This window comes from Ambystoma mexicanum, chromosome 3p (assembly GCF_040938575.1).
Source record: "Ambystoma mexicanum isolate Mex_15411 chromosome 3p, UKY_AmexF1_1, whole genome shotgun sequence".
Taxonomy (NCBI): domain Eukaryota; kingdom Metazoa; phylum Chordata; class Amphibia; order Caudata; family Ambystomatidae; genus Ambystoma; species Ambystoma mexicanum.
Window position 1 is genome coordinate 286,748,566 of NC_090925.1, and position 25,922 is coordinate 286,774,487.

Genomic DNA, 25,922 nt, shown 5'->3' on the forward strand with positions numbered 1-25,922 from the left:
GAGCTCCATTTACTTTTTGTATGGACAAGTACTACAATTCTATATCTGAAAACTTGGAATTAAATCACGTTTTTTGGATAATACAATTCTTCCTTGCTTAAAATGGTAAATTAGTTCCATGACAATGCATTGAAAGTCAAAAGTTAGTTATGAGACAGGTGGAACTCTCCCGACTTCTGTTTTTAAGTCTCAGAATAAAACAAATACAAAGTAGCAATTTGGATTTGGAAAAAGTTGTGATGCGGCTATTTGCCCATATATAGAAGTGGAGGGTGAGACTATGAGAAACATTAAAATAAAATAAAGATGCTGCTAGCAGGTTTAGGATTCCATTCTGAGGCTCCACAATTCATTCGAAGTTATATTTTAAACAGAGTTCAGTATACGAACATGTTTAACTTTCTGGACACTATTTCCTAGTTGTTTTATTTAGATTTTGCTGGACTTGAAAATGCCAGAAAAGGGCCCAAGTAAAGCACTGGGATACACCCACATAAGACCCTGCGAGAAAATGACTGCCTGATTTGGAGAACTGAAATAGTCTTCCCAAAAAGCAAACTCCTCTTTTCTTCCCTATCCGTTCCTCAGCACCCACATTGACAGGAAGCTGGTACTGATCCAATGTAGACCCCCACCTTGAACACCTTGGTCTTCACTCCCTTCTGCTGTCCAACTCTAGACGCACTTATGGGATGCAGTCTGCACAGCTGGGGGTGTGGGATTCCTTTTTCTCACAGCGCGGTACACATCTACTTTCTCACGGGTTTGTTTGTCGAAAAAGGGCAAGCGTGAGACGCTACCTAAATCAGGGACTTGCTGATACAGGCTACATGGCCTCTCACGCTTGCACTTTTTCGGCAAACAAACCCGGGAGAAACTAGATTCGTACCGCACTGCGAGGAACCCAATTCGAAGAGAAGCAAGCCAGTATTACATGTTTTGTGATAGTTGGAGACTCATCGATCTAATAAGCCAAATAACTGGCCCCATCTAATGAGACCTGTGTAAGAAAGTTGTCCCTGTTCAAGTCTACCAAAAGAAATACCACGACATATTGAGGTTTAGAAGACTAATAAGCCTTATTAAAAAAAAACATCACCTGTCCTGACGAAGGCTTTCTAAACAACACTGGGAAAACCTACCTAAGGATGAGGTTTATTCCATGAAAATAGGCCGAAACGCAATGACATGTCATCCTGAAGACATACTATTTTGAGGAACAACCTTTTTTTGAATTTTAAAAAGAATTTTGTGAGGAAAAATCCCTCATTAAATGAATGTAGATTGTACGACCAGATGGCACTTTAAAAAAGCCAGCCCTTGTGTATATTGACCCTTGAAAAATGCTGTTTTGTACTGTGATCATTATGTTATTCATTATGTTTCTATATATGAAATGTTATAATGAGGAAACCACTTTTGAAAAATAAATTAACCAATATGCGTCCTTGATATAATCACAACAGTTTTGAGTCTGGGAATTTTATAATAATATAAGTCACAGCTTGTGGTCTGTACTTTTGATAAAAACAGGAGATAGCGGCAGTCCGTATTTCACATTTACTCAATGAAAATGTGTACTCCATCGGTTGTCGCTACAGCAGAGTTGATTTTAAGTTGCATTGCCTTGGGTTGAAGTGTCTTCATGGACTCACACTGCTCGACCTATCTGGGAAAATCCAAATTTAGCAGCCTACTTTTCGAAATTCCCTACATCTTGGTAGTCAAAGGATAGACTACCACGTCCCATTCTGTAAAGCTTTTGAGACTCACCTCTTTGGCTAAATATTTTCTTTATTTTCCTCTGCCCGTACTTGTATAAAACCTGCACTCAGTTGCAGTTTAGTCTGCTCGGTCCATGAAAAATAAAGGTTATGAATCGCTCATTCAATGATTAGCTGGCAAGTTGCAAAACAGGGCCAATGGTTACCAGAGGCCGGACAAGAATCAGAGGAAACACAGAGGGGAGAAGCCACAGGCTGCACAACAAATGGAGGAACACCGCGTACAGAAATGGGAGGGGCAGATGATGCAGAGGATTAGGAGGCTAGAGAGACACACAGGAAGTGGGCAACGCAACATAAACAATAGAGAGTTGCGGGGGATGCACAGAAAAAGAAGGGGCAGAGCACACATCGGGAGGAGGGGAACATATAGACACAAGGAAGTCAGATAGACGAGTGGCGTCAGCGCCTGCCCTGGAAGGCCTGATGCCCTGCCAGGTTCAGACCGAAGGCAGTACACTGCTGTGACGGCCAGCCGGGGGCGCCATGACCAAGGGCTAAGAGGCAAGAGTCTGTCACATTTCTCACCTTGGAGGGTTGAGTAGTTACATGTAGACACTCATTAACGTGGTGGCAGCAAAGTAGAGCCTGCCCACACCCACTATGATGAAGCCAAAAGCGTAACCTCTGGGCTCAGCTGTTAGAGGCCCCACGCCCTCAATGATAAGCCTGTCTTCGTGACCTCAATATCCTCTGACCTGAGATGAAAGATGAAGATGCATCTAAAGGGCCAATGACAAGTGCACTAGCTTCTCCTAGGAAGGGGGTGTGGAGGGTCGACAGCCCAAGGGGTTAATGGCAGTGCTTATGACCAGCTTTCTAAACTGTCATTCTTTCCCCCTGCAAAAATAAATGTTGAGGCTGGCGCTGCCCTTGGAGAGATACATAAGGAAAGCATTGAGCAAGAAGGCTGCACATGCATCCTGGCCTGGCTGGGCTCAGTGTTCCAATGTAGCCCCACACCTCCACCTTCCAGACACCCAATTGGAAACAGAAGCCGGTGCTGTTGTAAGTTACTTGTCTGAACATACATGAGGACACTGCCTCACTCACATAATGTAGACCAGTCCACTTTGTGAGCACAGCCCGCAAAGCTACTAAGCTACTACACCAACTGAGAGCTCCCCACACCATCAGAGCCTGACATATTTACAAGACCACCTCGTGCTGATTTGGAATTGAAGATAAACAAAACAGAAACTCTCACTCTCACATTCACAGTGCACACACTCAGCTACTAATACCAACACACATGTACAAATCCCCCATATTCTGATCCCCCACGCACAACCATATCACACATGTACCCCACTAAAAGAAAACCCTACCTCACACACACATGCATTGGCACACAGATTAAAAAAAACCCAAGCACACAAACACTCACAGAATCCAACTAACACAGAGGTAGCTACACAAACAGACGAGAACACAAATAACTACGCATATTTTTGGAACCTATTCTTCTTCCCCATCACTCACCCTCCGAATTTTGGCGTGATCCCGCTCCCTTGATCCGGAAGGCTTGCCGGGTGCGACTGCGGTCACCGAAGCTCCAGCTCTTGGGTACTTTGCTCGGGCTGTCTTCTGCGTTCTGTTCCGTACTGGGAGACCGGCGCATGCCCTGCCCCTGGGCTTGGGGCGATCCCTTTCCTTTGGCGCCCACGTTCCTGGGACTGGAGAAGACACGCTCCTTCAAGCTGACCTTCTGACTGTCCAGAGAAAGAGAGAAAAGTGAATCTCACAGGCGTAGGCCCCAAAAGGTGGCCCTCACTGAAAACAGACGAGCAGCTATGGTGATAGCATGCAGCATGGTGTCACATTTACAAGAGGGGTTTCAGGCTACCCAGTGCTGTAGGGTGATTGGAGGACAAGGGCACAAGCACATACTTTCCTACGGTACTTGTGTATGGTATAGTATGCCTCTGCATCTACCTCTTTGAGCCCAAACACAACACGTCCAACATTCTGTAGTTCTTTGGAATGTTGGGACTATGAAGCAAGGGTGGGAGTGCGGCATGTTGGTTTACCCTCTGCATAGTATAAAAGTATGTTTTCAGTTAACCCCTTTGAGTTGTTGAGCCTATTAACATGCTCAGAGTTTATTTATAATCCAAAATCGATTGTGAATTTGACTCAAACCTACGGGGCAGAATATGGCCGGCTTCACCTTCCTGTTTTTGTCAGATCATATAATAGAATGTTCTGTTCTAAAGTCTCAAATTAATGGGTGTTGTAAACATTGAGTCAGCACTGTCACGATAAGCGACTATCGGCCTACTTATGAGTTGGGCGTTAATACAGCGTTAATTTCCCATCTGTTGAATTACCGTTACCACTGTGGTGTCTGTTGGGATTTCCACTGTATTACAAATCAGCGAGAGCACGCACACAGCATTGATGGTAATGGTAATTTCATCCAGCAGAATTGCAAATGAAAATGAGTCCCCAACAGTAATTCGGCCAGACTTGGTGGAGTTACCATCGCCGCCGTACAATAAGCATTAATTCTGCCGGTGGTAATAGTGTCATTGCCGGAAGGGGAAGCACAGTGGCAGTCATTTTTAAAAACTCAATCCACTCTGAATGCCCCACTTCATGTAGCCATCCAGACCCAGAAGGGAGAGAAATCATGTCCCAAGGGAAAGGCAAAGGGAAGGTGACCGCTCTACGCTTGAGAAAGCAGACGTTCTGTGAGACCGAGCTGCAATGCCGAGAAGCTACATGGCGCTCAGCATTGCAAAACATCAAGGCAGGAAAAGGCAGCAATCTGGGCAAGCATCCGTGACAAGCCCACGGCTGTGGGCACAGTCCACAGGTCAGTGAGGACTGCAGGAAGCACTGAACGATGTGAAGGACAGAGTTCACAGCCTCCTCTCCAAATACCGGCGGGAGACATCTGCCACAGGAGGCAGCACTTTGGAACCCCTTATCCTGATGCCATGGGAAAAGAAGGCCAGCTCCATCCTCCACATGGAGGGGATCGAGGTGATTGGTAGCGTGGAAACAGCAGCGTCAAACCAAGGGGTAAATCTATCAGTCCCCACTCTCATGTGAATGCACTGACCAAAAGCATGTGTCCCCCAACACAGATGAGCACAATGGGCAGGAAAATGAGCAATCACATGGCAATCAGTACCAAACAACAGAGACTACACGCATGTGCCAGGGAAGGTGGGATAGTGTAGTAATGCACATGCACTCTAGGGGAAATGTGCATGTGAAGTCATGCAACATGAGAAGCACCCATGTGTGCTATGACAGTCCATGTTGCCAAGTGAACCACCAGCTCCACCACAACAACAAGCAACATTGGCAGGCCAAAAGGCAACATGCACATGCATGCGCTATGTACACCCTCAGCAGGCCCTACTCCCACCTAGCAGTAGCTGTACTCAGTGGCCTGAAACCGCACATTGCCATCATACAAAATGTTTGTAGTATGAACCAACCCTATGTTCATGAGTGTCTTGCTAGCCCACTTACATGTATGCAAGATGACTGACAGCATTATTGTCCTCCCAACAGGTACACAGTCCACTGATGCCGAAGACGCCAGGGCCCTCCACTGCCCAGGACACCTCCAGTGCTGGCAGTGCATCCACCTTCACACCTGCACAAGCCGGATGTGAGAGCAGTGAGGGGAAGACCAGGAAGAAGGCAACAAGGCCACAGGAGTCCACCACTGTGCCACCTGTGGCAGGCATGGTGACACCCATTGTCCCCACATTGCTGTCCAGTGGCCCCTCCAGCAGCAATACAAGAGGCAGGTGCTGGGCGGTCACACCACAGCCAGCTCTAGTGGAGATTCTAAAGAGTGACAGCCTCACTCCTGCACCCTCCCATCAGCTCCCTGACACCCACTCATCACCTGTGTGGGAGAGACCTCACCAGCGCCAGTCAGGGGAGCATGCAGAGAGCGATGGCTCACTAGATGAGGAGGAGGGGGAGGAGGAGGAAGACACTGACTGCCGCTCACCGTGCTTCAGCCCCATCCCTCATGAGAGCCCATCACCAGTGCCACAACACACTTTGGAAGTGATATGGGTGAGGCTGGATGCCACGGAGCAGCGCCAGGCATCCATGGAACAACCAGCAGGCCAGCAGGTGCAGCATCTACAGGCAATGAGGGACTGCCTGCAGGCATCATGCTGGCAGATTTCCTGGTCTCTCTGCCAGACCACTGCTGCCATCACCAGAGAAGGACAGGGGATGAGGGAACATGCAGAGGGCATGTCAGCCTTTGCCGAGTCCTTCAGCTCCTGCTTGCAACTGACCCTGAAGCACATCTGTGCCCAAAACCCCAAGGTACCATTCCTTGCACCACGTGACTCCAATGGTGTTTCAGCAGGCTGCCAAGAGCAAGAGACCCCAAACGTAACATCACATTGCTCCATAGTCACAAGGGAGCTGGGTGGGCAGGGTGTGTTGGGGGTGGTGCTCTGGGGAGGGGGAGATGGGTGGGGAGGGTGTGTTGGGGATGGTGCTCTGGGGAGGGGGAGATGGGTGGGGAGGGTGTGTTGGGGAGGGGGGACGTGGTTGTGAAGGGTGTGTTGGGGTGGATTTTTTCACACTTGATGTCTCAATGATGTCCTCCCTGTTCAGCCGGTACGGAGAAATCTAGTGGGTGTCAGTTAATATCAAGGGTGAAGGCCTGACACGGGGAATGTGTGCTCGCTGTGCATGATGTTTCCTCCTCCTTGTACTCTTTCTCCTGCACCTCTCTGTGCCCTGTGCTGCTGTTTCTGCCTCTGCAGCTCAATGTGGAGCAGGAGGAGTTGCATGTAGTAGATCGCAATAGCTTGTGGCAGCATGGTGTTGGTAAGTGTGCTAGGGTCAGATGTAGGCCTTTTGTAGTCTTTCGGAATGGACTGGGCGCATCTGTCACTCGTTTTTCATCACCTGTATGCATTTACTTCCCACCTAAAAGGTGGAGGTAACTGTGCTAGGATTTTGGTGGAATTACTGCTAATTTTTGGCAGAATGTCAAAGGTATTTCAACTTGTGGTGGAAATATCATTTTGGATTTCTAATTCCGTTATACCGCAATACCGCCACTTTGACCATATACTGGCAAACACATAATGATGCCAGATCTTCATGTTACACACACATCTCTGCAAAAGGGTCTCATTACAAGTTTGGTGATATCTGAGCAGTAAATCTGCTGACAAACAACCAAACAGATTTATCGCTACCACCACTTGATCTAGAGGAATTACTGCCAGATTACAAGTGGTGGTAGGTAGTGTTAGTCCGCATTTATTGGAGTGCATAGAACTCCATGGGGATTTCGGTGGAATTACCACCGCCAGTAATTCTGCCAATTTGGACGCTTATTGGCTATAAAGTGGAGGAATTACCTCCAGCATTCTGCTGGAGGTTTTTCCTCGGCCTTACTTCCAAACCCATAGGTAGACGGTGAGGTAATGCACCAGTAATGCGGGGCTTTACCTGTGTCGGCTGCAATATTAGCTATAAAATCAACAGTGAATGCCGGACAAGGAGGCAGGCCAAACTGCTGTATCATTGCCCTTCTCTGCCTGTGCAGTTATCTGTAAAAATGTAAAAACTGTACTTTAAACTTTCCTGGCACTAATTCTATGGTTGTAATGGACCACAAACAAGTGTATCGATAAAATGAAGAGCCTCATTGAAATTAAACAGAGAAACAACTTGGCAAAGAATACCATGGATATTTAATGATCTAGCCAAGCCTCAGTGCCATAAAACCACTATAGTGGTGATGGAGTGATGGGAGCAGTACAAAAGCTGACTAACACAAGATAGGCAGGGGAGTGCCCTTAAATATTTTCTCATGCCCAAAATGAGCATGGTATCTCCACTGTAAATGTCCATTCAGATATGCAATTACCTTGCAGTGCTTCTATGTGTCACATATCAGGTAGTGCACAACTGCTTGGAGTTAGGACCCTCAAGCCCTTTGACTTAAGGCATGGTAGAATGGCATATATAGGTCGGCATGGGCTTCCATAATGTATGGAAGGCAACAACCTGGCGAGAAATAGTTGAGGGCTGAGGAGAAACAGAAAGGCTCTGCTGCTGTGAGGGTGTTATCCATTGGGTCTGCGGGCCCAGTGGTATGCTTTACCTTCGTAATCGATTTCTTTCATTTAATGACTCGCTAGAAATCTACAGTGGCTGCGACTCAGCAGAGAGAACGACAAGCTAGCCATGCTGATAGGACATGACTGCGATGCCAATGCTCGAGTCCAGTGCTTCCAGGCCACAGGGAACTCCACAGGCAGCATTTGCCATAATGTTTAACTGGTCTCTCCCATTACAGATGAGGGGGTGGGGGGTTATTCCAGGCCCTCCTTCCCAACTGGAGCAGGCTCTCCCTGAACTGTTAAGATCTGAGCCCACTCTGTGAGCGATAACTATTGACCCGGATACATTTCGGACGAGTTGCTCCTTGTCAGAGAGGCACAACACGAGCTTCTGATGGGTCCTTTTCTGGACATGCCCCTCCAACTGAGGGAGACAAACAGGTTGCTCCCCTGTAAAGGTGAGGAAATGCAGAGACGCTGCTCTGCCTCACCCCATGGGATAAGAATAGTTATCCCTTGAAGATGCACCACGTGTTCTTCTCTACAAGCACTCCTCGAGAATATAATCAAGCAGAAATTTGGTCAGGCAAGGACTTCTCTGCACTTGAACTCTTGCTTTTTAAATGCTGCAGGTTATAGGAACCAAACGCTCCAGACAAAACAAACAGCTTTATAATCTCCAGGTGCACCCTAGGAGACAACTCTCAATTAACAATGCATTCCTGCTCCCACGATACACACATTGTAGCAAAACACCGTTCAATTTATTGACTGATCACAGTAAATTGAACAATTCTATGTTTCAGTGCTGGATTCCCTGCTACAGGTTAACCATGCCTTTGCTAAACCATAATGTTTGGCAAATGAGGCCCGTCATATAATATACAATGAATTAGTAATATGCCTCCAGCTTCCTTGTACATGCAAATCCTCTGGGAGATATTGAATATGAGTACTTTTAAAAATGTCACCAGACCCAACCAATGTTCACCTACACAAGCCAACACGGTGTGTATTGGTCGTCAAATGCTTAAATATGAAGTCTGTCACTTAATATCTGGTGGCCTTTTGGCCAGTTTTTGTGGTACACCACATTGGGTCCAGGGTCATTCTAGCATGATATTTGCAGCATTTTTATGCAGGTTGCGAGACATTGGAATGTTTTTAATGGGACATTAAAGTAGTGTGGGTGTGGCGTAGATGGTGGGTATGGGGGCTTGAACACGTGCAAAATGCCTCCAATATTGTGGCGAAATGGCCAATGCAGTGAGTTGTACAAGATCCACCATTGGTACCTAATGCAATGCCAAATGCAATGATCATGACCATGCAGCATCTGAATGAAAGAGTATTGCTGATAAATGTGTTCACCAGAAGGGTGGCCATTTGCTCAAAGTGGCTAACGTTTAAAATAGGGTGATTACCTAATGTATGACAACGCGTGCTGGTGTCAATGTAAACCCCCCTATATGTTTCCTTAAATACCAAGCATTTCCATCCACCATGCAAAATGCCCCATTGGAAACATGCATTGCAATGCCCAGGTTCAGATTTAATTGCAGAAGGAAGAAAGCAACCCACCCGCCCATCGCTCTGGAGTGGAGGAAGAGAATAAGGGTGCAAGGGAGGAAAGTGAGGTTGGTGTAGACGTGCATGCATCCAAACGATCAACTCAATAGAACATACAAGAAGAACAAGAATGGACTGCACCCTCTGTGCAGTCACCATCCGATTCCAGCGTACATTTCTTGCCATTCCAGCAAGAGGTGGTCCCTAAAATACCTAGATTGGTTTGTGTTCAAAGAATATGTACAATGTCTAATGCCACAAAATCTGGAGAATTCATTGAAATATGGATAGAAGAGGAGCTCTTTCCACACAGTGTTCAGAGAATAAACCAAGGGGATAAGGATTAGAAACCAGTAACCAGTCTAACCAGCTTTTTTCAAATCCCTATTGAAATGGCCCACCACAAATGGCATCATAGTTAGTTTTGGGCAACTCTTTCAAGCCTACGCTGAGACTGACATGATCATTTTGAGGGTAAGACATCCATTCATCACCGTTTTTTTGCAGCAGATTTTTTTACAGCAAAACAACCCATCGAAAAATATGGGGGTGGGTAGAGGGACATAGGGTTTCTGGGTGTTTCGGGACTAGATTTCAAATCAGTGTGAAGGGGCTTTGAGGGGTAACCCCCCCAAAAAAACCGATGAGTTTTTGCAGCAAAAAATCTGCCGCAAGAAATGCTGCGGAAAAAAAAAAACGTTCAATGGAATCACATGGAACCCATTTTGAGTTTGAAGAAGAGGACAACATGGTTAGGATTGGTCAAAACTTTCCGCCCCCTCACATTAATTACTGATGCCCATAACAAAAAGAAAGGCAAACATTACGTCATGTCCCCAAACACCATGATTGCAGATGTAGCATATTAACTCTGCCTAATACTTTATGCAAAATCTAGCGCCCACTGTGCCCCCTAAGACTTACAGTAGAGATCTCCAAGAAATCCATAGTGATCCAAACCATATTACCACACCCGTAGGGCATTTTCGGCTACCTTAAAGCTGATATAATAATAATGATACATCATGAGGACACTGTTGTGGTTAGCAATGGATGAAGCCTAAAAGTACTTTCTATGAAGAGAGCACATTACATTATATAACTATTCACACTGTATAAAATGTTTCCCTATCATAATCACTAGCGCTCGGCATTTGTCTCTGCATCTCGACACAAGTTTCCCCTACAGTCAATTTCAATTAATTATCCCTGAATGCACTGCAGGGTGGCACCCCATTGTGTTTGTCACTGATACTGAATCCGAGATCCAGGCCTTCCTACGAAAGGGAGTGAGAAGTGATCCATCAACCACGTGCGCTGCATCCACAAAGAAAATAATGTTGCACTATTATAACATGTGGAACCAAATAACATTTTCCACAACTCTTAATCAGTTTTTCAAAGATGATTGTCTAATTATTCAGGTATACTGCCGACACGTGTTTCGACCCTTAGACCCAGGTCGTCTTCAGGGCTTTGCTTTTTTACTTCTTATTTTGACCAAGGTTATGTTTGAGTTCAAGTTCCCTTCTTTTCATAAGACAATCTTATAACACCCCCTACAGTGGTGTACTAGCCAGGAATGGTGAAGCAGTCTTGCCATTTTAACAATACATCAGACTGGGGGCTGTCTGCCTCCAGGTGCCCTGTTGGCTTACAGTCGCGGCATTCTGCAAAAAAGCAACCGATTAGCAGTGTGTAGTTCTATCTTCACCGGCACCTCTGCTTTCGCGAAATCAAAGGAAGGAAACTGGAACTCAAACATATCCTTGGTCAAAGTTAGAAGTACAAAAGCAAAGCTGTGAAGATGACCTGTGTCTAAGGGTCGAAACACGTGTCGGCAGTATACCTGTATAATAAGACAATCATCTTTGAAAAACGGATTAAGAGTTGTGGAAAATGTTATTTGGTTCAACATGCTATAGATAGTGCAACATTATTTTTTGAGGTTGCAGCGTATATTGTTGATGGATCACTGTTCACTTTCTTTGTTTTATTGGTGATCTAGCGTTAGGATCATACTCCAACAACCGGTGCTAGCAGAACACCCACCTGGATTTTTTTTTCAAATAGCTTGGATATATATTTTGTTGTTTCTCTGCTAAAGAGGTGCACAGCTAGAGGAGGAACTAACCCGCTCTCTTGCCTTTTTTAGTTCCTAATGAAGGGTCCAGATTATGGAAATGCTGGCTGTGTAGAACTTGTAGAGGTGGAGAGACGTTTTTAGTACAGAAAAGGGACGCCCACATTCAAACCACTTACCACTGGCAAATACATTGCATCCATGTGCTGGATTCCAGTGAGGGTTCATATGAGGGTGCAGGCAGCCATTTTGGACGTGGTGCCAGTGAAAAGGATCTGGTTATGAATCATACCACTCTTGAATGCCGAACAATACATTTCGCATTGCTCAGAGTGGCCAAGAATGTGAATCTGAAGTTGTCAGGCAAGGAACCCGAATGTCTTCCATTGGGCTATCTTTGGAAATTTCACACGAGTCAACAAACTTTTTATTTTTTAATTTCTTTGCAACATCTTAAAAAAATCAGCAAAATTCTTCATAGAATATTACCAATGTATTTTTTAGTTTGAAAATCCATATCCTTTTTTTGGTATAAAGTTCAAATAGGTTTGCACATTTTCTACAAAAAGCAAAACACGTACTCTGAAAAATTGCTGGTCCTACTTTTTTTCTTCACAATCTTGAAATGGGACTGGAAATGATGTATGTTGATGGCTTCCATCTTCTCCTGCTTAGAACTTGTATGGTTAAGAAAGTCATCTGTGATTCCCCTCTGGGCTAGCCCTTTCTTCCCTTTTCCCTAATGATCATTGTGTGTCCGTTCACTAACCCACCCATCCCATGTCATCACGCTTGAGGATGTTACAGGGAAGGACACACAGTTCTGTTAACAGGGAAGAGTGACAGGCAGCATGGGAACAAGGCGAAACACGCATATATTTATTTTAAATATGTAATATACAATCAATGTTGGAAACCAATATTAATTAATCTGCACTGTTGCATAATGTTCGCAAAGCCAAGGCACACAGCCTAAATCTACTAGTCAGCCTGTTTCGGAGGGACGTTTAGAGCAAACTGCCTATTTTGCAGGTTTTTTCCTCTGAAAGTCGAGCTGGGTTGGTAATTTGTTAGTTACGATTCGAGCCACCAAAATAGACTAAAACTTGACCCGCTGCAATATCTGTAGAAATGACCCACTACAGCACTGGCCATAATTGACTTAGACATCATGCACGCAATGTCTTTAGATATGACCCTCTAGAGTATCCTTTGGCGCCTGCCCTAATGGACTTATACTTGCACACCGCAATGTCATACATATGACCCACAACGGCGTCCTTAGACTCCTTTCTCAAAATCCCTGAATATGGCCAACAACAATGGCATAAGGCTTTACCACTGCCATGGTCATAAGCATGACATGCTACAAAGTCCTTAGATATAACCATCATCAATGGCCATAGCCATGACCGACTCCAAGGCCTTACAACCAAATTCCCTAAGATCTTCAGAAAGGATGGAACTCAGGGTCCTCCATATTACACAACACAATGGTCTAAGAATTGCCATATCCAGATGTTACACATGACCAAACCAATGCTCTCTTAACTGACCGTATCCAATATATGTAGGAAACACCCACCCAATTAACTTTGGACCTTATCTGTAGAATGTCATTAGACATGACGTTCGCTGAATTCTTTACTCTTGGCCCATCACAAACACTCTAAAGACCTAACCAGCAGCTTTTTACCTGGCCTATGCAGATGTCCTCATTCCAAATTTCCTCTGATTTGGTTCCCACTAATGACCTTGAATATGATTGGCCGCACTAACCTTCAATTTACCTGGCCACCCCAGAGCCCTACACTTGGCCGACCCCAGTGTGCATTGAGATGTCTTTAAGTATGTCCCACTCTGATGTCATTATACATAAACACCAGATGACCTTTGAGGCATGGTTCACCACATTGGTCTTATGATGACCGGTGTTCACATGTCATGTCCCCCAGACATCAAGAGTTCACTTTCAGCCCACCACAATTTAATTATGTGCCCAGTTGAGATGCTCTATTGAACAGGACAGCAAATGTGTATCATAGAACACAGAGACCCTCAGCAGTGTATCCCTTACTCCTTACCATACTCATCAGTGCATTTCTTGCTCCTTACCATACTCATCAGTGTATCCCTTAATTTTTACCATACTCAGTGTATTCCTTACTCCTTGCCATACTAATCAGTGTATTTCCAAATCCACAGCAGCCACCCTAACATCTTGTGATCATCATAATCCTTCCTTAAAGTCAGGTGTGCACCCTGTGATACTCTGACAACACTCATACCGTTCTTCCAAGTTGGTCCACAGCCAAAGGAATTGTGTTGAAAGACACGCACTGGATTTGAATCAATGAGGGGTTAGTCCTCTGCCAACTTCAGTGCCCAGTAGAGGTAATCCAAAAAACAGAACGGGATTGGTAAGGAAAATTCTGTCACCATTGCATGACATTTTTTGGAAAGCATTCAATGTTACTTAACAGGGCCGAATGGGCCTTCTCTTGAAATGGGTCCTGCTAAACCTGTCTTTGAAACCAAATCGAGTTAAAAACATACATATGAAAAAAGAAGGTCTTGCAAGGTCTGTCCACTCCATGATCAAATGGGAAGGACTGCAATACATTATACATGGCTAGTAGGGTGAGCAAAGAAAGCCTCCAGTGAAATACGCCAGACTGGTTTGTGTGTGTGTGTGTGAGAGTGTGAGAATTCCTTGAAATGTGTGTGGCCAATGATGTGCAAAATGGAGACTAAAGTGTATGAGCAGTAATGCATGAATGAATGAGGAACCACAGAAGGGTCTGTGGCCATTGTGTGGGCACTGGTGGGACACAACCGACATCCATGAGTCTGCTGGTTTGGGCGAGCCTTCATGCAGATGTGTGAGTCAGGAGTTATGACAGCGGGTGAAGTGAGCAACCTCAATGAAGCCACTTGAATAGGATCGCATTCAAGTGGATGAGGACATAGGTAGGGCAATGAGTGAGACCTAGTTGAAATGTGTGTGGCGTAATCAAAGCATCCTGTAGTAATATCTTCTATTCATAAAGAGAGAGGTGTGCTATATCACTGCATCGGCTGTCAAAGTGCTACCAGTCAAGTACACGTTATGAGTGAGGCACTATGCACCCTTGGAATGTACCCCCACTATTCTATAAGTCCACCAGGCTTCCAGCAGATGGCACCTGCCTTCTTACTACCCGCTACCTCTACTGAGCAAGGAAGGGCGTGGATGGTGGGATTGGAGCAAAGAGGCAGAGGAAATGAGGAGTCAGTGCGTGCAGTGCGTGGTTAGTCCAGACCGCATCTCGCGTGGTACCTAGTATCTCCACCGCAGCAGCTGCACAAGGCCTCTCGGTATGTTTGACCCTTACTGGAAATGAGGCAAGAGCACAGGTTAGTACCAAGTAAAGGTCAAAATGAATGCTTTATTTCAAGACAGAATAATCTTCTGAAACACAGTGCCCTGTACGCCATAGAGGGAGCCCCTCCACTCTCCTTGCACAATGTCCAAGAATGGGGTTGAAGGAATTCTGTCTTCTGCACAGGTCTGTGTGTGATAGAAAAGATGCATAGAAACTATGGGATGTCATTTATGAATGTGGATGGCAGAGAAGTAGTGGATAAAACCAAAGGGAAAATATAAGAGCATCAGTAGCCAAAGGTGGAGTGGATCGTTATTGTACAGTCTATGTTTTGAGTTACTGAATATAAAATTGGAAAATAATATAAAGGTGAGAGAGAAGAACACCCTACTTTCCTTCAGCTATGAGCCATATTGCCATTGGGTGTTTATTAAAACAACCTTTCACCAAATATCTTTCTTGCTTGTTGGGCATTGGGCGTTTACCCCAGATGTGCCGTAATAATGCACAGGCAATCGAATCCCCCGTGTGGAACTAGAGTGCATTTTGCCCAAAAATGTGGAATTGACACAAAAAAAGAATTCTGTGTCAATGAAGCCAAAATGGCCACCTTGAGTAGGAGCACCTTCCGCATAGCACTAAGGCTTTGCTGACCAGGTCTTTATTCTGGAAGCAGACAAGATGCTGATCTGCAAAAGTCCTGGAGAAACCCACCACTCAGATTCAGGACCATATAAATTACTTCAGAAGTGAAAGTGGAGTGCAGCTCAGCAGGGAAGAGTACATCTTCTCTTGGCCCTCCTCCTGCTCCTACCTGCAAGGCTAAAATCATCTTCGACTCCACACTCTCTTTCTCTCATCACATATCTGACGTCTCTAAGAAGTCACACTACCAGCTACACCTCCTCAGAGGTATCCTTCCTTTCCTCTCCTTCCCCCAGAAGCTCACTGTCTCTAGAGCCCTGGTTCTCTCGAAGCTGGATTACTGCAACATCCTCTACCTAAATCTGCCTGCCTCTACTCTACGCCCTTTGCAACTCATCCAGAACAGGACTGCGAGACTTGTCCTTGGCCTCAAGCCCAGGGACCGTATCTCTCCAGGACTGAAATCGCTACACTGGCTCCCAGTGGCTGCGAGGATTAAGTTAAAAACCCTCTGCATTGTCCACAGGGCCTTCTGGGGCCAAAATACCTTCAACTCTCTATTCCTAAATTTCTTCCTTCTCCAGCTCTTCGCTCATCCGCCTCCAACTCCCTCAGGGTCAGCCGCTTCTCCAAGCAACAAGCTGTGGGTAGATCTCTCTCTGCAGCAGGGGCCTCCCTCTGGAACAGCCTTCCTGCCTCCCTGAAACTTGAGGAGAACCATATCCGTTCCGGAAGCACATCAAAACCTTCCTCTTTGCCTCCGCTTTCTCTCCCCCTCTCCCCTGTTAATATTACTGAAACTGCACTGAATATGCAACGGGGCCACTTACCTATCCCGGTCCATGGCCCAGCCACTCTCTTCTGAATTGCCTCCCTGGCAACCCCTGCACTGTGGGACTGCCTCTGTATCCCTACAGCCCCCCTTCCCAGCACTTGTCTGCACTTATCTTGCACTTGCCACCAGCTGGCCCTTATTATTTATCTTGTTTCTACTAAACATGTACTGCACTTCTCCTCTCCCTTTCCCCTTGCACTTTTTCCCTTCCCCTCTACCCTGCACTTGCGCAATCTGAATGACACCTGGCCTAGTAGGATCGTTGTCTGTCTCCCCTTGTTCCCCCCCTGCCTCGTCGCGCCTTGAAACACTTGTGTATAGGCGCGTTATAAATGCCATATCAGATCATATCAAATCATATCCTGCACCTATCACTGCCCTGTAAATGAGCCCCTTGCCACCACCCTGAGAACAGTAACGTCCTAAGAGAAGAGCAGCTGTGTTTGAAGTACCTGCCATTTCGTATGTGTGTGGGATACCCAATCCGAATACTCAATCCACCAAACATCTGGTTACGCTACCGCCCTCACATTCAGAGCTGCCTGTAATGGACCACAAGGTAGACACAAGCTTACTGAGAGCCTCAACGGGGGCTCAAAGCTGTTATCGGTCCTGTCTGCCAATGAAAAAGGGGGATATTGCTATTAGCATCCCAGGACTTTCGCCTAGGATACTAATAGAATTTCTTTAAAAAATGTTATTATTAAGGGAAACCCGCTCTGCGTTGATTGGGTGTGTAAGCGGTCCCCTAAAAAAGCAATGATGGGCGAAGAGCTAATAATGGGACCTAGACCTGTTACTATTTCTATAGGTGCAGCGCATGAACTGGAGTGGAGCAGGAAGAGGTCAGCAAACCCAAAAAGTTAAGTACGGTATAGGGTAGGCAGACGTAGAAGTGGGGTGATGCGGCACAGAGAATCCGGAGGGATATGATGAAGTGGGAAGAGGAGGGGTGAGGCAGCTCAGGGGGTGCAGAAAAATGGGTGCCGTGGAGGAGAGAGACACAGATGGCTGCAGAGAATGCAGGCAGTCACCAGTACTTTCAGCCCAAGTCTCTGGTGGGTAGGGCACCTTGTACCACCACACTAGGTCCGCCATTAGTCATCTCCACTCTAATCATGTCCCACAATGCCTATGCCCCTTCCTATAAATGCATGATGTCACTCAATGCATGTCCAATGCACTGGATGACTATAGGTTCTCTGCCCAATACTGCCATTCCCAGGGGCAACCCCGAAAGACCCGGAATCTCTCGCCTGGAATTAATATAGTCACCTTCCAATCTTATAAGAAGAATAGGAGGCTGGAAAGAACGTCTGGATCCATGTAAAGAAAGGATTATTCATTCTGGTTGACTTTCCTTAGGCAGCCTATCACTGGTTGAAGAGTGTTGAATGTGTTACAAAGAAAATGTTTTCCACTTAAAAAAGAATGTGAACGTGCCCACCTTATCCGTGCAGACAACAAGCAGTGCTTTCGGGCTCAGATCCAAATCGAGAAATGTATAATCATGTCTGTAGTCCATCCAACAAATGTCTGTGTTCGAGTCACTGAGATAATTACCATTTTTTCTATGTGATGTATACATTTCCGAACATGGGCGTAGGAAATGGGGGCGGACAGGGGGAACAAATCCCCCAACAATTTTATGCAGGGGGGATATAATGCCATTTATCCCCCCCCCCACAATGAGAAGCGAGGCGAGGGAAAGCTGGGATTTATTTCCCCAAGTGAAGTGATGAAACAGCGGGGCAGCGTTAAATATAATCAGGGCCGGACTGTAAGCGAACATCCAGGCCAGCCTGGGTGGTTGGCTCATCATCACATTGGCTGTGGCTGGCTGCCTGGTGCACAGTACATCATTCTTTTCTGCCAGGTCTTGCGCGCGTCTGCGCATTTGAAGGTCACCACCCAGAAAATGAACTGCAGATGCCCTCTGTCTCTGCTGTGCTGATCCCCGTTCTCGTATGAGTCGCATCACACCACATGATGCGCAGTGCACTGTAGCATGTGCTGAGTCTTACTGCTGAGCTGAGTGATGCGTGGACGAGACGAGCAGGCAGAAATTCTGTCTGGGCAGTACTTGCTTGAAAAGATTGTGTTTGATTGGCGAGACTGGAGCTCTTGGTAATGGTCAGTAGTAATCCCTGTGGGTAAATACATAGATATGCTTGCGTTGCCTTACGATGCCTGCCGTACACTCACAGCTAGTGCAATTTGTGTAAAAAGAGGCAAGCTCCCCTTTGTACAACCAACCCTACTTCAAGACAAGGCCTGGCCAGGATATAGCGCAAACAAACCTGATTAAAAGTTTGGGCCTCATTACAGGTCGGGCGGTCCGGAATTAACAGTGGCGGTAAACCCGCTGCCACTGTTAATTCCGGACCGCTCGATCCCGAGTCCTGCAGGTGGGAGGTGATCTTCCCGCCAGGTCTGACCTGGCGGGTTGAATACCTCCCACCTGCAGGCGGACGTGGAAACCCCAGCACCATCACGAGATGGTGCCGGTGTTTCTACTTCCCCATTCCCATCCACTACCCCATTCCCATTGAGTCCCATAGGACTCAATGGGAATGGGGATTTACACCATTCCGCCTCCGGGATTCCCAGGACACCCGGACACCTGGTATTTCCGGGAGTCATGGAGGCGGAATGGTAATACGAGTCCAGCGGTAACCAGGTGGTTTTACCGCCGCGGTTACCGCCGGACTTGTAATGAGGCCCATTTGTCTTTACTTGCGTGTCTGACTCCTGTGTTTCACTGCTCAGTGAGCTACTCTTTCTGCAAACAGATCATATTCCATGTGCCGTGAATGCAGCCCACTGGCTACCGAGCAACCAACTAACATCAACCGATTGTAGTATTGTATGTGTTACCTAACCTACAGCTATCTACAGTTAGGCACCCCCTGTTATCTCGCCAAAGCTCTGCATGTCTACCACCGACCGATGCCCAAAGTCAGCTTCCCAAAACCTGCTGGTTTCCCCCATGCTCCTTTTCGGGGTACATCTCTACTCTAGACCACCACACCTAGCCACTGGAATACTGTACCACTGCATCTGTGCCATGAACTCCGACTGCATCGAGTTCAGAAATCATATGATCCTCAGACCTGGTGCACTCAAGCTCTTTTCGCTGACACACCCTTTTGTCCTTCAGGGGTCAATACATTTTGTATAAATAAATTGTGCAAAAATAATACCTGATAGCACATCGCTTAGAAATTGTAAGGATCTGGCCTGAAGCGCTACATAAGGACACAAACTATTCTTATATTCAGCCCCTCTTGTTCACTTCCTGATAAGATTTTTAGGCAAACTCATGGAGAAGCTGGTCATCCTCCATCTGACAATCCACACCAAAATGGACGGCTGTCTCCATGACCACCAGTCCAGTTTTAGGGATGCCAGAGGGATTTAAACTGCTCCGCTGAACACCTGTGAAGACCTACTCTCTTACCTGGACTCTAACACTCCCTCTGTTTTGATCCTCCTTGATCTCTCTTCTGCTTTTGACGCAGTCAACCACTCCATCCTCATAAACAGTCTCCATGATACCCTTGGCATCACAGACTGGGCACTGGTGTTGCTCACCGCCTGACTTTCAAACATATCTTCCCAAGTACAAATGGGCCCTTTTTCTCTCCCCCACCTCACTCTTTACCTGTAGCATCCCTCAGGGCTCTATCCTATCGCCTTGGCTCTTCAACATCTACATGGCCCCTCTGGCCCACCTGATCTCCACTTTCTCCCCTCATTTCCAGTGTTACGCAGATGACACATAGCTCTCTTTCAAGCTGCCTTCCTCTACCTCCTCCTTCCTCATAGCTGACTGCCTGACTGCTATTCAGGCATGGTGCTCTGTCAATGATCTCTGCCTTAATACCAGTAAAATAGAGATACTTCTCATCGGGATGCCTGCTCCCTGTCCCCCCGCCCCCACCCTCTGGCCTGACTCCCTAGGTCCCCTCCCGTCACCCACTTGTGAGGCAAACAAACCTTTGGATCATCTTTAACTCTTCTCTCTCCTTCTCTCCACACATCACAGACTGTGCCAAGAAGTCAAATTCTCAGTTGCATCTCCTCAGGGGCATTCTACCTTTCCTCACATTCCCCTCAGATGCTCAACGTCTCCAGATCCCTGGTTTTCTCTAGGCTAGACTACTGCAAAAGCCTCTTCCTCAACCTGCCTCTTTCCTCCCTTCGCCCCCTTCATCTAATCCAGGATAGGACTGCAAGATTTATACTTGTCCTCAAGCCCAGGGACCACATCTCTCCAGCCCTAAAATCTCTCCATTGGCTCTCTGCAACCGCAAGGATAACAATGAAGACCCTTTGCACCATCCACAAGGCGTCTGGGGCCTGGAACCTCTCTACATCCAGCTTTCCCTCCCTAAATACCTCACAGCCAGTCATTCGGTCTTCTGGCACCGACTCTCTACAGGTCAAACACTTCTCCAAGCAAAGAGTGGGAGGTAGATCCCTTTCCTTGGCTGGCTCCTCCCTCTGGAAAGCCACCCCCCCCCAAGACTTGAGCCGGATATTCTTAAGTTCCAGAAACTTCTCAAGACTTTCCATTTCTCCTCTAGTCCCTCTCCCCCTCCCTTGCTAACTTTCCATCTGCTGCTGTGACTGGGGTACGGTCCCTTCTGAGTCATACGGGAGACAGACCATCTCCTACCAGTCCCCCCATCATCCTTTGCCAGCACTTGCCCCTGGGCTCACTTCCCCAGACTAGCCCAACTTGGTCTTCCCTGTCCAACACACCCCTGCTCCTTTCCCTGGCACTTGCCACCTTGGCCCACGAAGCACTTGCTCGCCCCCACCCTTGCAGGTACCCCACTCTTGCACTTCTCCATCGACCCCCTCCCCCTTGAACCTACCTCATTGTCATGCACTTGCACGGTTGGATTGTGGCAAGGTCAATGAAACCATTTTTGTTGTTCTAATGTTTGATTCCCATGTCCTCCCCACACACATCTTGCCTTGTGGTGCCTAAAAAAACAACTGTGTATAAGCATCATTCATATGTCAACTAAAATACATACAAATAAGATACATTTTTCGGGCTTTAAAGCGGCTTCCTGGCAGCGTTGCACTCTACACAAAATACATACATGATGTCAAATAAACATGCTTTCAGGGTGGTAAGCATGGCGCACATGATGTGCGTGCAGCCGGGATGGATCTAATGGAGCTCACTGTCTGTGCAGGGTGCATGGGTGGTGCACACAAGGCATCTGCATAGCTACAGGGGTAGGTCTGATGCATAATGTCTATAGAATGGTAGGTATGGTGCAGGTACATTGTGGCAGTGTATTGTATATATTTGGTGTCTGCATAAATGTAGGTATATGGCCGGTAAGATAGCCTGACGGGTTGCACGCTTACTGCAGAAATCTGTGTGGGATCTGCAGGTTGGAATCCCTTCAAGGCCAACTCAATCTTTTATCCTTCTGAGATGGATAGATGAGTACCAACTTCAGTTGGGTGATATTAATTGCATGTAAATGATCTATGTATAGCGCTTTGGCAAAAGCGCTATATAAATACAAAAATATTGATTTTGTATTGTGAGCAGATTAGGGATTGGGCCTTTGATTTGTACATTGTGGTAGGTATGATGCACACATGGCGAGTGTAAAAATATCAATATGGTGCACTCTGTGTGCACAGAGTAGTAGTTAGGTATGAGGCACATAAGATACACACAAAGAGCTAGATATGGTTCACATTCTGATTGCAGAGCAGCTGATGTGCTGCACATAATGTCTGTAGAGAGCTGAGAATATTGCATACACGCTGCTTGCAGAGCAGTTGGTGTGCTGCCCACATTGTGGGTGTACAGACTGGTTGGTGTGGTACACACTGTTCGTGGGGAATCGTAGGTATGGTGCACATGATGATTGTTTATAGAGCTTGATGGACCAATCACATAGGGCCTGCAGAGGTGAGCAGTGTTCGCAATAAGGAGTAGGACTCGTGCACATGGTGTTTGTAGAACGGTGGGTATATTGCATACATGGTTTGTGCGATGAAACCGGTATGTGCACCCGATTTAGACAGCACAGATGATACAGTGTGTGTAGAACTGTAGTTGTTGTGCACAAAGGGTGTGTGTAAATCAGTTGCTATGTTATACCAGTGTGTGCAGAGCGATACGCTTTATGAACATGTGTCTGAAAAGCAGTTGGTATGGTGCTCACATTGTGTGTGCAGACGTTTTGGAATGGTGCACGCACAATGTGTGGAGAGTCATAAATATGGCATGCACATGGTGCGTGCAGATTTTATGGTTGTGTAGTGTCCACACAGTGTGTGTACATGGAAGAAAATAAAGAACAAGTGCCAGAACTAAGTAGCAGTGAATTGGGCAACAGTAACATCTATTATTTGTAGAGCTGCAAAGACTTCGGCACTCGGCTGGCCTTCCTTATGTTGGTTTGAATATGGATTGGTTTGTGTCTGTAGCAAAGTCCGCAAGTTGTCCCCTGTCCCCCCCAGATTGTATGTGTCTCCTACGCCCCTGTTTCTGAATGATATAGTCAATCACATCCTCCATCATTATCACCCCACACCACAACTGGCTGCACTCCCACCTGCTCCTCTTAGCAACCCACCTCTCTCCTTCTCTCTCCTTTGAAGAGCAGAGTTTGATTCACTTCTCACAAACCGTTCAAACATTTCGACAGCATGATCTCCTACCAACCCGTGCCCCCTTCCAATCTCAAATCTCGCCCGGGGCTCCCACAACCGACAGAAGTTCCGCGAATGCTAACAAAATCTTCATTTACTGCTGCAATGTTGCCTCCAGAAGTTAAGATAGCTTAGCTATTGAAAACTCAGGCCTAAACCAGGACAATTCCAATAACAGCAGAGCCATTGCAAGCAGCTGTAATTAGTAGAAAGAGAGCACAAAGCAACTTACAACCAGCCGACTAGGTTTGTTGAAGAACAAGACATTCTGGAGGCATCCCAAGCCATATGTTCAGATGGGGATGGGAGATTTTGCAGCAGTATTTTTTCTCGAAGGTTTAGGTTAATAATAAATGTAGAGGGATAAAGAGGGGACTGTGGGGGGTCTCCCTTGCATACATTGTCGGAAAAATCACCCATTCAAAAAAAGATTTGATTAAATCAACTATGGCAAAAGAAACCCAACAAAATCACATAGGACCGTTCAGACCAGGTCACAGTGCAGAGTTGGTGCTTCTTTCCATCTGGGACGAGCATTAAGTCTTCAGAGGCCCTAACAACGCCTCAGCCCAAATACTGCCTGGTTTATTGGTAGCAATTGACTTGGTGGACCTTGACATTCTGCTGAAAGTCTTTTGTGACTGAGAAATCTAAGAATGATTCCTGGGCTGGTTAATCTCCTTCCTACATGTTTTTTTCCAAAGTACTTACCTTTATCCCGGCCACTCTGATTTAAATAAAAATGTCCCCACAGTGCACCCCGAGGTTACACACTCTCCCCCTTACTCTACAAACGCTTTACCCAAATTGCAACTTTCCACAGATCACTCGAACTCTCTTGCTACATCCATGCAGGTGATGTGTAACTTATACTCAAGATCAATGCAATTCAATTCTCCTACTTGATATCCCAGAAGGCATCCGACAAATTGACAAATGTATGACACTTTATCATGAGAAAGCACGAATATTTATCTCGGGAAACCCATTATGAAAATATCTTTTCCCAAAAGGCGGGGTTCTATCATTTGCAGCTTTATCTGGCTCGTGGAGTGAAAATAAACTTCGGTCCAACCCTGGGCACCAACCTGTCACTCGAGCCTCAAATTACAGCTGTTGCAAAACTAGCCTGAAAGCCCTGAGAAGGATCCTCCCCAGTTTTGCCTTTCCTCAAAACTGTACGCCCATGGAATGTCATTGCAATCATGCTCTCAATGCTAGACACTGCGAACAGTCGGTACCTAGCATACCACATTGCTGCGCGGATCGTAATTTGCTTGGGATACAGAAACCGCATGGGCTCGGCACTTCAGTTACTTCACTGGATAGCTGTGGGTAGAACTGCTTTTAAACCATTCTGCTTCATTTTCAAAGGACTTCATGGAAAGGGTGCCATATTCACCCAAATGGGTTTTCTTGACTTGTTGTTGACTGGGGTCAGGGTTTTCAGTGTTCTGCTGTGTTTTGCATTTATCTTCAAATAGGCTGAGCAGTTTCCTGTTAGGTTGTGTCTACTTCGCTCTAGCGGATTATGGTGGAAGATTAGTGTTTGATGATGAAGGGTGGGATTTATGGAGATCCAAGGACTGAGGGGTTCTTCAGGTTTCTAAGGATTTGTCTTATGGTCTTTTGTCTCAATCCACGCTCAATCTGAGATTTAGGGTTAGATGGTGTGTTTCTTCTCTCTCATTGGTCGGATCTTCCATAAATGGAAATATTTGTGTTTGATGTGGATGCATCTGTCCTTGAATGTGTCAAATAACTTGTGAGGTTTGTTGGCGAAATCGCGCTCGTGCATCAATTTCAGGTGATCAAAAACATAGGCAGGTTAATGCTTCATCTTGTGAGACAAGGAAAACCTCAACTTAAAATCCAACAGGGCTGAACGTTGTAACCTGACCCGCACTGACCCCTTACCTTAATAAATCACAGGTCGCATGACCAATTCGAAACTGAAGAAACCTTCAAGAAGTTAGTACGAGTCCTTACGGCATACTCATCCCACCTGCCTCCAAAACAATGTCTCATTTATTCACATACAACCATGTTTTGCTTTGTATTTCCTTTTGTGACTTTGTATGATGATTTCTGGTTTTCTGATCCCTCCAGAGGAGCGATCCCATTGTCCATTCCAGTCCTTTCTGGATTTAACAGCTACATAAGAGCCAATTTCCTTGGCATGGATTTCTGCCAAATAGAACTTTTCAGTCCATCACAGGATGCACGTTCCAAACAGTCCATTAATTAACAAGTGTAGCAAAGCCAAATGGGATCGGGATTACCTAAAATGTCTGCTAGAAGAAGAAATACTACAGAATATGTGTAACGATGTAATGGGGTGAGACCAACTTGTATTAATTACACAGGGAACGTCCATCTGTAAGGATATTTTTCCTGATTGAGCATTTCTTCATTGACCTATTGATTTATTTTATTTGTGCTAAGCCAATCAGGTAGCTGGAAAATCAGACAAGACCTGCCTGTGTCCTGCCCAAGTTCTACCAGCCACCAGAGGCCCTTCGCTGGGTGCCACCATTATTTTAGGTGCTTCAGCACCTTGACCTCCAGCCCCTCCGTGCTCACCCCGGCTGCTTATCATCCCCCTAGCATCCCCCATCTCTACTAAGTTCTGGGGTTCCAGGCTCCAATGCTCCTTACCGTCATGGGCCGCTGCCATTCAAATAGAAAAAGGACTATGTCCTATTTCTATTTTGTATAGTGGCAGGCAGCTTGTTTTTTTTTTCTTTTTCATGGGAGATTGGGCTTGCGAAGCCCACGTCCCTTTAAAAAAATAAAAAAGATTTTGACCGCATAGGGAGCCCTGGGGTGTGAATATTTACTGCACATTTTTTGCTTCGCTCAAGCCTTCCTATG

At 46.1% G+C, this 25,922-nt stretch overlaps 1 protein-coding gene across 9 annotated transcripts in view; it reads right to left on the reverse strand.

The window, feature by feature from the left end:
• The window catches only part of KCNQ2 (potassium voltage-gated channel subfamily Q member 2), a 533,237-nt gene that overhangs the window by 39,574 nt on the left and 467,741 nt on the right, over positions 1-25,922 (reverse strand). For all 9 annotated transcript variants that reach the window (XM_069650812.1, XM_069650810.1, XM_069650809.1 and 6 more), the window contains one exon: positions 3,267-3,496. In XM_069650812.1, coding sequence (XP_069506913.1) covers positions 3,267-3,496 — 230 coding nt within the window. The remainder of the gene's footprint in view (positions 1-3,266; positions 3,497-25,922) is intronic.